This window comes from Abramis brama, assembly GCF_963993115.1.
Source record: "Abramis brama genome assembly, chromosome: 7".
Lineage (NCBI taxonomy): Eukaryota > Metazoa > Chordata > Actinopteri > Cypriniformes > Leuciscidae > Abramis > Abramis brama.
The window spans coordinates 6,249,069-6,263,761 of record NC_139969.1 but is presented as its reverse complement, the minus strand read 5'-3'; the positions used below and the strand labels follow the sequence as shown (position 1 = coordinate 6,263,761).

At 36.3% G+C, this 14,693-nt stretch overlaps 1 protein-coding gene across 1 annotated transcript; it reads left to right on the top strand.

Annotated features, from left to right (window-relative positions):
* The first annotated feature begins 668 nt into the window (after positions 1-668).
* stap2a (signal transducing adaptor family member 2a) lies at positions 669-13,441 on the top strand. Its single transcript, XM_084119734.1, has 11 exons — positions 669-1,173; positions 2,747-2,818; positions 3,967-4,086; positions 6,469-6,525; positions 7,849-8,000; positions 8,644-8,775; positions 9,937-10,006; positions 10,102-10,204; positions 10,297-10,392; positions 10,806-10,937; positions 11,873-13,441. Exons 1-11 carry the CDS (start codon positions 1,072-1,074, stop codon positions 11,926-11,928), a joined length of 1,092 nt encoding a protein of 363 aa, XP_083975860.1. The 5' UTR covers positions 669-1,071; the 3' UTR covers positions 11,929-13,441.
* The last annotated feature ends 1,252 nt before the right edge of the window (positions 13,442-14,693 follow it).

Below are 14,693 nucleotides of genomic sequence, written 5' to 3'. Positions count from 1 at the left end.
AATATATATTTCAAATAAACGCTGTTCTTTTGAACTTTCTATTTATCGAAGAATCACGAAAATTAGAGTAATGATGCTGAAAATTCAGCTTTGATTACAGGAATAAATTACATTTTAAAATATATCAGTTACATAATTATATAATAATATATAGTTATATAACAATGTACAATTATTTTTTAATTGTAATAATATTTCACAATATTCCAGTATTTTTGATCAAATAAATGCAATAAATCTTACATATCCCAAACTTTTGAACGGTATGTATTCGTATTAAAAATGCAATGAATTAAATTAAATATGAAATAATTTAAGCTATAAAATTAAAATGGTAATAATAATAATAAATATGGTTTATTAAATAATTTGGTGTTCATTTGATAACTGAGTAGATCAAAGAACATATTTGCTAGAAGGCACTACTTTATTTCATACTGTTTTAATAGTAATGTATGGCATATATTTTTGAATTGTGTGTATCATAAAATGTAACACCTGAAAAAAAATATTAAAAAATGTTTTCATTAATAGAGTGTTATTCATAATATAAAAATAGGTTGTTTATTCAATGTTTATATTATACATATTTTTATAATTATATTTGAATGCTTTTTTAATATGTATATATTGATCATATTTATTCTTTTTATGTACATTCATAATATAATATAGGCTACTAGCCTACTACAGGCTACAGTACCAACTGAATCACAGTAGAAGTGAACTCTTCTCTTCGATATAAACATCAATAAATGAACAGTAGGCTATTATAACCTCACATACTTTACATAAAATAGGATAGTCCAGCCTACGGGTGCCTGCGGGTCATAATGTAATCCCAGATGCCATATTGACTCTCTCGGGTGTGTGTGTGTGTGTGTGTGTGTGTATTGAGCCCCTGAATGCGTGTCAGTGACGAGATTAATCACGCATATCCAGTGTGCCATCCATCTCTCACCCAAAGAAGGCGTGTCGTTTCCCAGGCAGTAACATCATCCAGCGGCTCTTTGTCCCTCTTTAGTGTGTGTGTGTGTATGTGTGTCAGTACCGGGCTGAGCTGCTCGAGTCATGGCGGCTGCGCCCGCGAACCCGCGCACCGGGAACCCGAAAGCGCAGCTGCCGCCCTGCTATTACGAGGGATTCCTGGAGAAAAGAGGAGCGAAAGAGAAGGTGAGCGGTCATTTTGACATGTCAAATACTTTATTTGATCATATCATCTCGCGCAGCGGAATATGAGACGCATGGCACAGGCATTATTACGCGCGTATTGTGTGGATATGGGCGAGGTTTGCATGGATCAGCTGTCTAAATATTATCAGTTTGCCATGTCACCACTCAAATGTTGATTCTGCATTTTAATTGAACATAAATAGATGAATGAGCTGACGCTGCTGCTGTGTGCCATGCGTTATGCCGCTGTCTGACAGCTCTAGAAATGCCATAACTCATATTTGAGCTCTTATTTTGCCTGTTGGGTGCTTTAAATTCTCGGCAGCTGCTGTGGTAGTGATGGTGGACACACCTTAATGCGGACCACATGCAGTCTAAAGTGTGGGATTAATATGATACAGCGTCATTTTAATATGAATCATCAAGCATTCGTTCCCAGACACTAGCATCTCTCCGAATCACGTTATTATAATGGAGTTCAGTGTTTTCTGCTGCTGACAGCTTAACGATGTCAATTGTCATTTGATTATTGAACATTCCAGTGTTTTGAGAGTCTTCATCAGTGGTGCATGACTCTTGCAGTGCACAGTTGTGGACTCTGTTTTCATGCAACTTTGACACACTAAAGTTACTAATCTGGTTAATACATATTGCAGATTAGAAATGATTTACAAGCCAGCCTTATTGTCAGTGCATAATGCACGGTTTTAGTAAACCAAGTAGGCTAAATACTTTACAAAACAAGCGTTTGTTTAATTTCAGTGATTTACAAAATATGCTTTCTAGATGTAATTATTTTCCATTGGTCGTTATTTTTATATAAGTATGTTTCATTTATTATATGTTGATGTCAAAAAAAAATGTTGATGTCTAAAAATGAAGGGATAACATTTTATTATAAGGTTCATTAGTTAACATTAGTTATGTGTGTGTGTGTGTGTGTGTGTGTGTGTGTATATATATATATATATATATATATACACACACACACATGTATACACACACATACACATATGTGCGTGCATATGTGTATATGTATACACACAAATAAAATATTTGTTGAACTAAAATATCATACATTAGCGCTAAACTAAAATATTAAAAGTAAAAAATTCTTTAAAAAAAAAGGTGACAAAGAGGGCCACATACACCATGCGTATATTCAGGAGGGAATATTCAGTGGGGTTCAGGTGCACAGTGTATGACGGGGGTGTGGAGGGGGGTGGGTCTCAGATTTAGGACAGCTGTGCTCCGGGCCGGTGTGTGGGTGTGTGTGTGTGTGTGTGTGTGTGTGTGTGTATGTGTGTGTGTGTGTGTGAAACCCGTGCCCTGGGGAGCCATGAGCTGCCACTGAGATCAGGATTGAGCCAGACAGAGCAGAGAATTACAGACAGAAGAGTGGTAATCTATGCAGACATGACTGCCATTTGCTTCACTGCCAGAGCATTACCACGTCAACATTGTGTGTCCAGAGAGAGATGATTTAGTGTCACTTTTGTGTCTTTATATATAGTGCAATAAAGTCAAACTATTATGCATGTTGAGTAATTGCTGTTGTTTTCTCTCGGTGCAGGTGGCTCGTCGTTTATGGACCTGTTTATGTGGAAACACGTTATACTTCTTCAACAACTCTAAGGACACACATGTGAGTGACACATTCAGGGGTTTGCTACCCATACAGATGTATACAATCCTCTATCAATCTGTGACGCATTAGGAGAGATCTAGAAGGACATTTTCTGCAAATCCCCTTCGAGTCTAAAGTCCATCGTAACCTTATCATCTCCATAAGCGCTCCCAGCCTTGAGAGAGCAGATGGCAGGGAGGCAGACGAGTTTGATCAGACTCGACTTAATTGTGGTTTCTGTATTGATTTTCGCTCTGAACCCATCAGGATAGCAGTTTCAACCTAACCTCAGGCAGGGATGGGAAGGTTAATCTAGAGGGAAAAAAGAGAAAGTGACATCCAAAGTATGCTGAAGGATCACACTGTGTGGGAACTTGTGCTCATGGAACGTGATCATGAACTCGTGTGTTTATTCTTTGTGTGAAGAACAGACCCAAATTTAAGCCTTCATCTACTGATCATTCTTTTGGCAGACTCTTTTATTCAAAGATTCTGTTGTGTTATTCTGAGTTGTGTTTTTAATTTTAAAGGGATAGTTCACCTCAAAACAAAAATGTTATTACTATTTCCTTGTTTCCTTGATACCTTCATTCCATTCCAAACATGTATATCATTCTTCTTTGAAACACAAAATGAGATGTTAGGCAGAATTTCCAAGCTGGTGTTTTCCAGTAAACAGTAACTAAAATTTGGGTCTGTTCTTCTCAGATGGATTCATACACCGCTCTCTTATGGTTTCAGAAGCAGGGATGTGATTTTTAAGTATTTTTATCATTTTTATTTTATTTTTATTTTTTCAACCTGAAAAGTGTGACCCATATGGGGTAAAAAATGCAGCATTTTTAAAAATATTTATTTAAAATAATTTCCTCTACAATTAAAGCGCTATAGTTTAACATTTAAAAGCAAAGAAATAAAGACAGACATAAATATTAGTATGGCAATTTACTGTTGTTCTGTTAAATAAGTTATTATTGTTTTATTATTATTATTATTGTTAAATACTCATTTTTTTATTGTTTAAAATGATAATTAAATCATTGACGTTAGGCATTCTACAAAAATCATCTTTTTGTGTTTCACAGAAGTCAGTCTGGTTTGAAAAGGCGTTTCTAGTTGAATTGTTCCTTTAAATGTCGCTCTGTATGTGTGTGTTTTCTAAATAGTATGTAGAGAAGTTGGATCTGAGTGGGTTTGTGTCTCTGATCGATGACCCAAGTCGTGATAGGAATCTCGAAGCAGCCAGATTGAACCTCCGCATGAAGGATGGAGAAATCAAGCTCACTGTGAGTATCAAATGTCTGTCAGTACACACACATCTCACTCCCCTCATGCTCTTAATCTCGGCTCACACCCACAGATCGCTCACAGATCGCTCTCACACCGCCTGATGTATATTCTACACTGTGTTGGGGGTGTAACGCATTACAATAAATGCAAGTTATGTAATCAGATTACTTTTTTTAAGTAACTAGAAAAGTAACGCATTACTTTTTAAAAAATTTACAACAAAATATCTGAGTTACTTTTTCAAATAAGTAATGCATGATACTTCACATTTATTGACTGACAGCTCTTCTGTCCCCATGTTGAGAGAAATCTGGAGTAAGTGCAGAGGTGTTGTGTGCGCTGTGTAAACATGATGGTTATAGTAGTTCTAGACTAAATGTAAACTTGCATTTACTCATCTCACTTGCACAAATACAGATTCAGTGTTCCTCAAAATAAAATAAAAAACAAACAATGAAATGCAAACTTAGAATATAATGCAAGCCTGCAATAATTTAATGTTAAATTACACATATACTTTGTATTTAATATCACTTTATTAACCAATGTCCAATGATCCAATTCAACCATACTGAGCAAAAGTGACTTCAGATAAACATCACATTTGTGTTTTTTTTTTTTTTGTTTTTTTAATTGCGTAAGTAAGAGTGTTGAACTTTTTATCTTGTTTTTTCTCTTTTCTTCTGCAATTCAGAATGACAGCAGACATGAATTTGCATTTCCTTCAGCCTGAGGCTTATTCATTTTTACTTTTGTTTTGAAAAGGCCTTTACATTTGCCAAAAATAGAATCTTTGTTGTTGTTGTTGTTGTTTTATTAAAAAAACAAATATGCAAGCCAAGGCGAGATGAGAAAATGTAACGCAAAAATTATGTAAAACATTACTTTCCATAAAAAGTAACTAATTAGTTACTTTTTAGTTAACTACTTTTAACGAATTAGTTACTTTTTAGGGAGTAACGCAATATTATAATGCATTACTGTTAAAAGTATCTTTCCCCAACACTGATCATACACTAAGGGTGTGTTCACACTTATAGTTCGGTTCTCTTGGTTGTATTGGTCTGGACCAAAAAATGAAATTATATATTTATTCCTGATTAGCTTAGCGAAATCTACACGAATCTTAACGAACCTAAAGATACGAAACAAAAAACACCCGGCTTTTATAACATATTTTGCGTCGGAACTTACCGAACGTCCAAAACAATGCTGTGTGATGCGTATGATGGTATTTTTACCAGTTGAGAACTCATGAAGAGCTTATAAAATGTGTGGAGTCAAAACAGTGCCAGGAATTTTTTAGTTACACACACACACACACACACACAAACACTGATATGTGTTTCCGACACCTTGACTGAACTGTAATAGGCACCGTATCCTGATGATGAGATGAACCAGGTATGTTGTTTGAGCATTCTTTCCATTTGAAGGTCTTGTGACACCACGTCCTGTTTTTGGTTTGTTTAGATGCTTTTGGTCCGTGTTGCTATCATATTTCAGCCGGGTCTCTGTCCACTTGTTCGGTGTGCACCAGGGATCGGATGGTCACACTTATTCACATGAACCACACTAACAGAGCAATCGCTCCAGGGTTCGTTTTAATCCAACCAAAACCTGTCAAGTGTGAACACACTCTAAAATGACAAGCGCTTTCTTTAAATAAAAAGCTTGGACTCTCAATGAGACAGTCACGCACGTCTCAATCCCATCACACTCTCCTAAATGAGCAAATGTGGGGTTTTCACTCTTTACAAACTTCTCCATACAGAATTTACCTTTCGACACGCTATAGAGAGTTTTGGTTTCATGGACCATTATTGTATTCTTGTTTATGCTCAGCACATCTGATGCCAGTAATAACACTTCCAGGCAGATCCGGGTCATATAATGGTCAGATCAAGACTGAACAGCACTTACTGTACAGTGTAGGATCACTATCAGACGTTGAATGTACTATAGTCTTTGCTCAGGAAACTCTTGGTTTACTTTGCGTTGGGAATGAGGGTTGATCAGAGGTCTGCTAGAGAGATTGTTAAGAGATTACCAACAGAAAGAGGCAGAAAAACACTTTCCCCGACATTGACTGTCACTGTACTTTGATACTTCCTCTTACAAAGCCAATACGCAGCCCTTCCATACCTCAAAGAAATGCATAAATAAAAGTTCTGTGAAAATGTAATTCACAAATACTAATGTGTTGTAGTTTTCCTCATTTGTAAGTCATCTTGGATAATCAATAAATGTAATGGAGATCTAATTGTCTGTGAGATACTATATGACTGTAATGTAATGCAGTAGTGTAAGGAAATATTTGCATTGATTTATAGTTAATAATATAATTAATGCCAATATGTCTCTCTCTTTCCTCCTAGGCACCAAATCTCGAGGCGCGTGAGCTGTGGAAAGGATTTCTCTACTCTGTCGTAGATGTGAGTTCAATCAAATGAGTAGCCTATTTGTTTTTTTTTAAAACACGTTAACATGTATTCTTTCCTGGGAATGCTGGCTTAAAGGATTAGTTCACCTCAAAATGAAAATTTCCTGATAATTTACTCACCCCAATGCCAATACTCTTTCTTCAGTGGAAAAGAAATTAGGTTTTTTGAGGAAAACATTTCAGGATTTTTCTCCACACAATGGACTTAAACGGTAACCAAATTGTTGAAGTCCAAATCAATGCAGTTTCAAAGGGCTTTGAAGTGCTTCAAAGGCTCTGCACAATCCCAGCTGAGGAATAGGGTCTTATCTAGCGAAACGATCGGTCATTTTGATCAGACTTTCTTTCTTTTTTTTGCACGCAGTCTTGAATAATATTGCTGTTCTGAGCTGGTTAAGATCTGAGACCTTTGAACTGCAGGAGGCTTTGAGATTTATGACCAGTTTCCAAGAATGCAGCTGATAATGTTGTTTCTTTCAGTTTGGGAAGAATTTGGTCGACCATTATGTATTTTTTAATGGCTGAATATCTGATATCTAGCTCGTTTATTACATGTTTAGGGTTGGTGAAAAAATTAATTTTTTTTTTAGAAAGAAATTAATACTTTTATTCAGCAGGGATGCATTCAGTTGGACAAAAGTGACAATAAAGACATTTTTAATGTTACAAAAATTAAGAAAATGTATCAAGGTTTTCACAAAAATGTTAAGCAGCACAAATGCATGTGTCAACATTGATAATAATAATAATACATGTTTCTTGAGCATTAAATCAGCATTTTAGAATGATTTCTGAAAGATCATGTGACAATTGACACTAGACAAAATGTTCTGTTAATCAGATAGTTGGACACTAATAGCAATAATCTTGAAATGGCCAAACATGAATTGTCTTGATTTAGTGTTCTTTCATCATTAATAATAATTAAACCACTTTATTTGGACTTTAGACATTTAAGAGAGTTGATGTAACAAAAGATGAATCAGAATGTATCACTTTCTTTTTTGGACTAAAATAACCAAGAGAATCGAACTACTAGTGTGAACACATCCTCGAACAGTTTTAGTTGGATGTTAGTAATGCAATAAAGTAAATGTGCCATGATCAGGTCTTATAAAAAGTATGTATCACCGTCAAATCCACTGGCTTTACATCAGTCCCGTCTAATACAACACCCTGAAACATCTCCCACTCGTTTCTTTAGTGATTCTGCTCACATGTTTTCATAGATAAAGGGATCAGAGTCCCCGTGCACTATGGCCGGTGTATTTAACCGTGCAAATTAGAGTGTCACATGCTGTGCGTTTGATTCCAGCTGGCCGTGCCCACGACTCTCACCCTCCTGCCCGGGCAGCTGCACATGCTGAAGGAAGTCGTGGAGAAAGAAAAAATGCGCCGAAAGGCACGTGCGTCTTCCAGAGCCCCCTCATCCCCCCTCTCGCTCCCGCTGGTGGGGGAAATACCTGCGTGAGTCTCTGTTTATCTGAGCGAGTGTGTTTGTGGAGAGGGTCTGAGATGACATTCTTGAACGTCTCTGTGTTTATCCATTGCTAAAACATCAGTTATTGCCCTTATAGTGTTACTTTTCTTAATGATTTTTGCCTACGTGATAAAAACCGGCTAAAATATTTAATAGATTTAACACTGTGACCTAGCCAGCTATAAAAATAAACAATAAAAACGATCTCTTCCGTGTGATTCTTATTTTACATGGCATTACTCAGAACTATAAAATGCAGCCAAACTAGACGTGTTAGTGTTTATACAGTGTTTTATATCATTATTTGTATGTTTTATGAGGTATATGCGGTGTGGTTGATTTGTTATTCATAACTTCTCATTCTGTATTTGCTACTGCCGTTAACATGTTCTTGTTAGAAGTGACACTAAGGTTACTAAGGTTTCAGTTCTTATTATGCGTTACAAAAATCTTTTTTATTTTTGTACTTTATTTTTAGCCTTTCTAGGCATTTTTAGACTTGATATTGTTGACAGGAATTGGATTAAAAGCACAAACCTTTAGCAAAATCTACTTATTTAACCGATGTGAATAATGTCATTCTTAGTGGATACTTGAGACAAATATGTTCTTGTGTGTGTTATTTGGTAGGTGTTTCAGGCCTGTCTCTCGAACTGAAGCTGAGGTGCTGTTAGAAAGACATCCGGACTGTGGGAACATGCTACTCAGACCGGGCCGGGACGGATCTTCACTCGCTGTCACCACACGACAAGACCTGAACGGGTAAAAACACTGAAACTCTCTCTCTTTTTATTTATTACTGAGAGCAACCTACAAAAATACACTTGTTCTAAGCTCTGTTCTGAAACTTAATAAGCCTCCTTGCTGTCTAGTGTTTACATTGGCCTGTGACTTATAAAGCAGCATCCTAAACCAGATGGAACATCGTAAGTGAATTATTAGAGATATTTATAAACAGCAGCTCTGCACACTACACAAATAGTGCTCATGAAGTGTAGCGCACAGGAGACGGGATGCTTGATTCCAGTGGAGCATAAAATATACAAAGCATTTCCACATATCAGTGGAAAAACATTCACTACTGAATTAATTATAGTTGACATTATTTGACCCAATATGGCATCTTGAATTTGTTCTCGAAAAGCCTGTAGTGCAATGTGTTCTTGAGACCATTTCATTATAAGTGGCCATTGTGACATCATCACTGGATTTCATTATGACGTCCTAAATAGACATGACTGAATTTTCCCTGTGTTTATTTATTTTGATATCATCACTGGATTTTATGATGTCCTCATACTCATAGGACTGCACATACTGTATACGTCAATGTGTGCTTGTTATTTAGTGAATGCTTTTATCCAGATCAATATACAGTACAACCGGCCTATTTTCACTCCAGTTTCTCTAGACTAAGCAAGCAAGTGTGTGTGTGTGTGTGTGTGACAATCACTGGAATTCCAATTAAATTCAATGGATTCATTCACTATGACACTGGATCACTGGATCAGTGTAACTTCAGTATCATTTATTTAATAATATAGTATTTAATAATATTTAGATTTAGCTTTTATTTTTCAGTTTTCAGTTTTCATTTTAAATTTAGTTTTAGTAATTTTGTTATGGGCTTTTGTCGTTTTTAGAATGAATTATGTTTCAGTTTTAGTCATTTTAGTACTACAACTTATTTTAGATTTTGCCAAGACAAATGCTTTTGATAGCATTTCTAAGTTTTTCATTTAATTAACTATATTTTATTTTAGTTCAGCTTTTTTTTTTTTTTATTAACGAAAATGTTATTTACTTGTAGTGTCAGACTCAGTTAACAAACACACTGCACTGTGTCATTATAAACGGCCTAATAGAATTGAAGTCGGCTCACTAGTGTTTACAACAGAGCCGTTGTGTTGTTTTGTTTTTCAGATCAGTGTTCAGGCATTACAGAGTGACACAGAAGCAGCAGGGTGGTTACATAATCGACGTGGAAAACCCAGTACGTGCAAAAGACTTTCTTAATTAAGGGAAAACATCAACCTTGTCCTTGGGGAAATCTCACTCCTCCTCTTATTTTTTGGCCTCTTCCTCCAGATCCCCTGTCCCACACTGCATGATGTCATCAATGCACTCGTGGAAAAAACGGCCGGGACTCTTCAGCCCTTCATATTAGAGGAGCCTTATGAGGAGAACATCAGTACGTCACAAACATGATGTTAAACTGGGCCATAAAATGACACTTAGTTTGCTTGGCACTGAACTCATCATCTGAATTTCCTTTTCCTGTAGCGTTTGTGTCATCCAACGATGAGAATGGAGAGCGAACCCTGCACTGCGCTCCCGCTGGACCTCTCTCTCGAGCTCCGTCACTGCCCCGTAAACAAGGTACCACACATCTCATGCTTCACACGACGGCATCTGCTGCTGTTTTGGTCATAGGCCACAGGTTCAAACCCAACGTGTTATTATACAGATATTTTTTATATTCAATGCCCCTGCCAAATAACATGCAGGAACAGTTGCACTTGGATGCTGTGGTGAATCTTGCTGCACAAGTATGAAACAAGTCTCAATCTGTGTTTGAGCAATTTGTGGCTTGTAGGAATTGCATTACACTGTGAAAAGATTGAGAAAATGCTGGCTATGTTTGAACACTAGATCTAGGACTGCACATACTTTATACGTCAATGTGTGCTAGTCATTTAGCGAATGCTTTTATCCAGATCAATATACAGTACAGCCGGCCTATTTTCACTCCAGATTCTCTTGACTAAGTGAGAGTATGTGTGTTCGTTCAGTAGGTACAGACAGATGGACGCTGCGGCCACAGACGAGATCTCCCAGTCCCTCACAACGATCCTTTTCCCCTTCTGGCTCTCCGTCCAACTCCATGAGAAGACTGGTTCTGTCTCCCTCACCTCTCTCTCAGAGTAAGAGCCCAAGGCACTTTTAACCCCTCCAATGAACTTGTTTTTGGTTCTGAATTTTATTGTATTTTTTTATAAATTGACTTAGTAAGAAACAATATCAATAATATGAAATAATCTCAATAATATAATTATTAATTATAACAATTAGTATTAGTATTATTATTTAGGTATTTTGGTTTTTTTTAAATATTTGTATATGTATATATATTTTATTTAAGTTATATATATGAGATATCGCCGTCATATATATAACTTATTTAATTACACGCTACAGTTCAAAAGTTTGAGGATGATGAGATTTTTTTTCTTTTATTCAACAAGGATACATTAAATTGATCAGAAATGACAGTAAAGAGATTTATTAACACAACATTTCTATTTCAAATAAATGTCGTCTTTTGAACTTTTTGAACAGTAATATTGTGAAAAATGATTACAATTTAAAAGAACTGTTTTCTGTTTCAATTGTAATATATTTGATGGTTTCCAAAAAAACGTTTTTCAACATAATAACAAGAAATGTTTCTTTAGAAAGAAATTTCTGAAGGATCATGTGACACTGAAGACTGGAGTAATGATGCTGAACATTCAGCTTTGATCACTAAATTATATTTGAAAACATATTGAAACAGAAAACAGTTCTTTTAAATTGTAATCATTTTTCACAATATTACTGTTTTACTGTATTTTGATCAATAAAAATGCAGCCTCTGTGAGCTTAAGAGACTTCTTAAAGCATTAAAAAAAATCTTCATCAGCATTTTAAAAAAACAGACATCAAACTTTTGAACAGTAGTGTATATTTTTTTCCCCTATGTGCATTAGATTCTCTGGGACCCCAAACATACAGAAAGTAAAATCAGTCTTAACAGAACATGACGGTTAAAATATGACTGGATATTTAATATATGACTAGGAAATTCTCTTCCCTTCAGGCCTCACAGACGAGCTTAAACAGAAGCTGGAGAAGAGACGGACTAGTCAAGATTGATTCCCTCCTCGTTTCTGCCCACCCTTCGCCGTCTCAATCTTCCAGTGCCTTCCAATAAAGACTGACGTCCTGTTGAAGGAACAAGGACTCCCTGTAATCGACATTCTTCCCTCAGCGTGACTTAAACAATGCCACTTTATTTGACTTTATTAATAACACGAGAGCCGAAGTCCACCAGCTTGTCCTGCCTCATGATAAGGCCGTCACACAATGTCGCATGTTCCTTTGAGATTACAGAAAATTAAAAGGGGAAAATCTGAGCCAATATCTTTATATCTTTCTCTCTCTGTTTAATTAATGAGACCTTTACACTCAGGTTTGTAATGACAAAACCATGAGTTAAGAGGACATTGCCACACATTTAGGAAAGAAGCACATCAAACTGGTCTTACTAAATGACTTAATGTATCTGGTTTCAATCAAGCACTAACTGTGAACTGGATCTATATGCTCAGATGAATGTGAATATGGTGTTGTTCGGGGCAGGGTCCAAAATTAACATGTCCCATTACCAAATGCACATATAAATTGGGCAAATATGCATTCATGCATTCCCTGGGAATCAAACTCATGACATTGGCATTGCTAGCACTGTTTGAGCTTTAGTAATGGAAATAAAAACAGAAATATGAACATAATACATTTTTTAAATCGAATTGTAAAACTGACCCACACTGACTTGACATGCAGTGCTGAAAATAATAATAAAAAAATGTCATGGACAGTAAGAAATATGGCCTTAGAATTTGAGAGGAGTGGCAAAAGTTAATGTTTGACCCTGCTTCCGAGTGTCTCTGTGTAGTGTCATGTTTTGAAATTTGAATGACGCTTTTTTTGGACACTATTGCTGGAGAAGCACCCCGTATGAGGCAGGGTTTTGCTAAAAAAAAAAAAGGTATTTGAATATAAAGGACAATTCAGCCTTCTAGAAGTGAGTATGGTTTGTAAGCGTTTAGGGATAGGTTGTGAAATGGTTGCATTTGTGTTCCTGATTAACTAAATGTCATTATCGGTTTTATGAACATGCATGGTGCTACTGTGACTTTGTAGATATCTGTTTTCATGTGCTGTTAAAATCATTTCTTGTTATTTATAACTGTGATATTTATGGGAATTAAAGGGACGGTTTTATAGAATTCATCCGCTGTTATAGTTTTACATTCGACTAACGTTAGGTGCGTGTTCTTTGTCTGCGGCATTATTTAATTTCAACGCCGGTTAAAAGAACAGCTCAATGCCGCCATCTTGCCACTGAAAACGGTACTAACAGTTTTGACAAAAAAGAGGACTTAAGGCGTTCAGTGGTGGTGAGGATAAACCTACAGTCTATGGGATAAACCTTTCGATGTATTACTAGAATTTCAAGAGCGTCTACTTAACCAAGCACGAGGAAAAACATTTGCAAAATAACTTGATCAAAAGAAAGCGTTGTTCCTGGGATAAATGTTTCTAATGGGCTACTTTTAGACGACACTTAACTACTACATACAAGTAAATGATAAAACACCTTAAACCCAGATTAATATCTCATGTCCGTGTATTTATTTACAGGGCTCTCTAGTGTCTCCATTAGACAGCTCCATTAGACAGTCACTTATTTCGGTCTTTTGTCACGCACTCCCGCCGCCACACATTGTATTTCTCAATCAAAAAAAGGGGCTACACAATAGCCAATCAGAAAATAGCACTATTGTATCTGGGTAAGATTTAACGCAACAACTAATTTTAAAAAAGCATATCCTGGAAGTTTCGTTCACAGAGGAAACCACTCCGAGCATCACTTTGAGCACAGATAAGTCATGATCTCCTGTTTTAATGTTGACAACAAATTCACAACTTGTTTGACACAAACAGTGACATTGACGGCTGTTAGAAAATGTTTCCCAGATAATTAGCGGCATCAGTTTTTCATGAGTGTCTGTAACTTAGCCAATAGTTTTACAGACTATTATGCAACTATTATTGCATAGTCGATGTTATAGGTCACTTTTAAAATCATGTCATATTTTATAATTATATCCTGGCCAGTGGCCATGGATGCATTAATCATTGCATCTATCTTTCAAAGATGTCAGGTAAAAAGCAATTAAGCAATTAAGTCCCCTTTGCCAGTCTTCAAAACTTGATAGCCCTGAATTATTTATTTGGTATATCCGGTTATTTACGAAACCTGATCGCCCAGTTAGGGTTTATGACTGACCAACAGGAGGCGTCATTAACTAACTTCGTTCCCTTCAAAGTTTCTAACACTCAAATGTGTTCACACACACCCAAAACCAAAATGGTTTTAAGGCAGTTATTTATATCTTTTGCTGTAGTGTGTCAGTAGGAAATATCAGTTTACATTTCCAAACATTCTTTTTGCCATTAATTGTAATAATCCAGTGAGATTTGTGTATGCACAAGGAGTCTGACAACAGCCGGTATGATCTGATCTCACCATCATCGAGTCCGTCTGTGATTACATGAAGAAACAGAAAAAAACTGAGACAGACTAAATCCAGAAGAACTGCGGGAACGTCTCCGAGATGCTTGAAGAAACCTTCCTGCAAAGCTACCTGAAAAACTATGTGCAAGTGTACCTGGACAAAAGCCGTTTTAAACGCAAAGGGTCGTTGCACCATATATTGATTTGAATTAAGCTAAATCATAAATAAATTCAATTTGTGATTTTATTTTTAAAAGCATTCTCACTTTACAGCATTTTAACACAAGTGCCAGTACTTTTCACAGTACTGTAGCTTTGCAGGAAGGTTTCTTCAAGC

Bases quoted from the DNA above. Each gene is read 5' to 3' on its own strand.
- stap2a (XM_084119734.1), top strand. From the start codon at position 1,072: ATGGCGGCTGCGCCCGCGAACCCGCGCACCGGGAACCCGAAAGCGCAG. The intron at 4,087-6,468 runs GTGAGTATCAAA...CTTTCCTCCTAG, and splicing joins ATGGAGAAATCAAGCTCACT to GCACCAAATCTCGAGGCGCG. The intron at 8,776-9,936 runs GTAAAAACACTG...TTTGTTTTTCAG, and splicing joins ACACGACAAGACCTGAACGG to ATCAGTGTTCAGGCATTACA.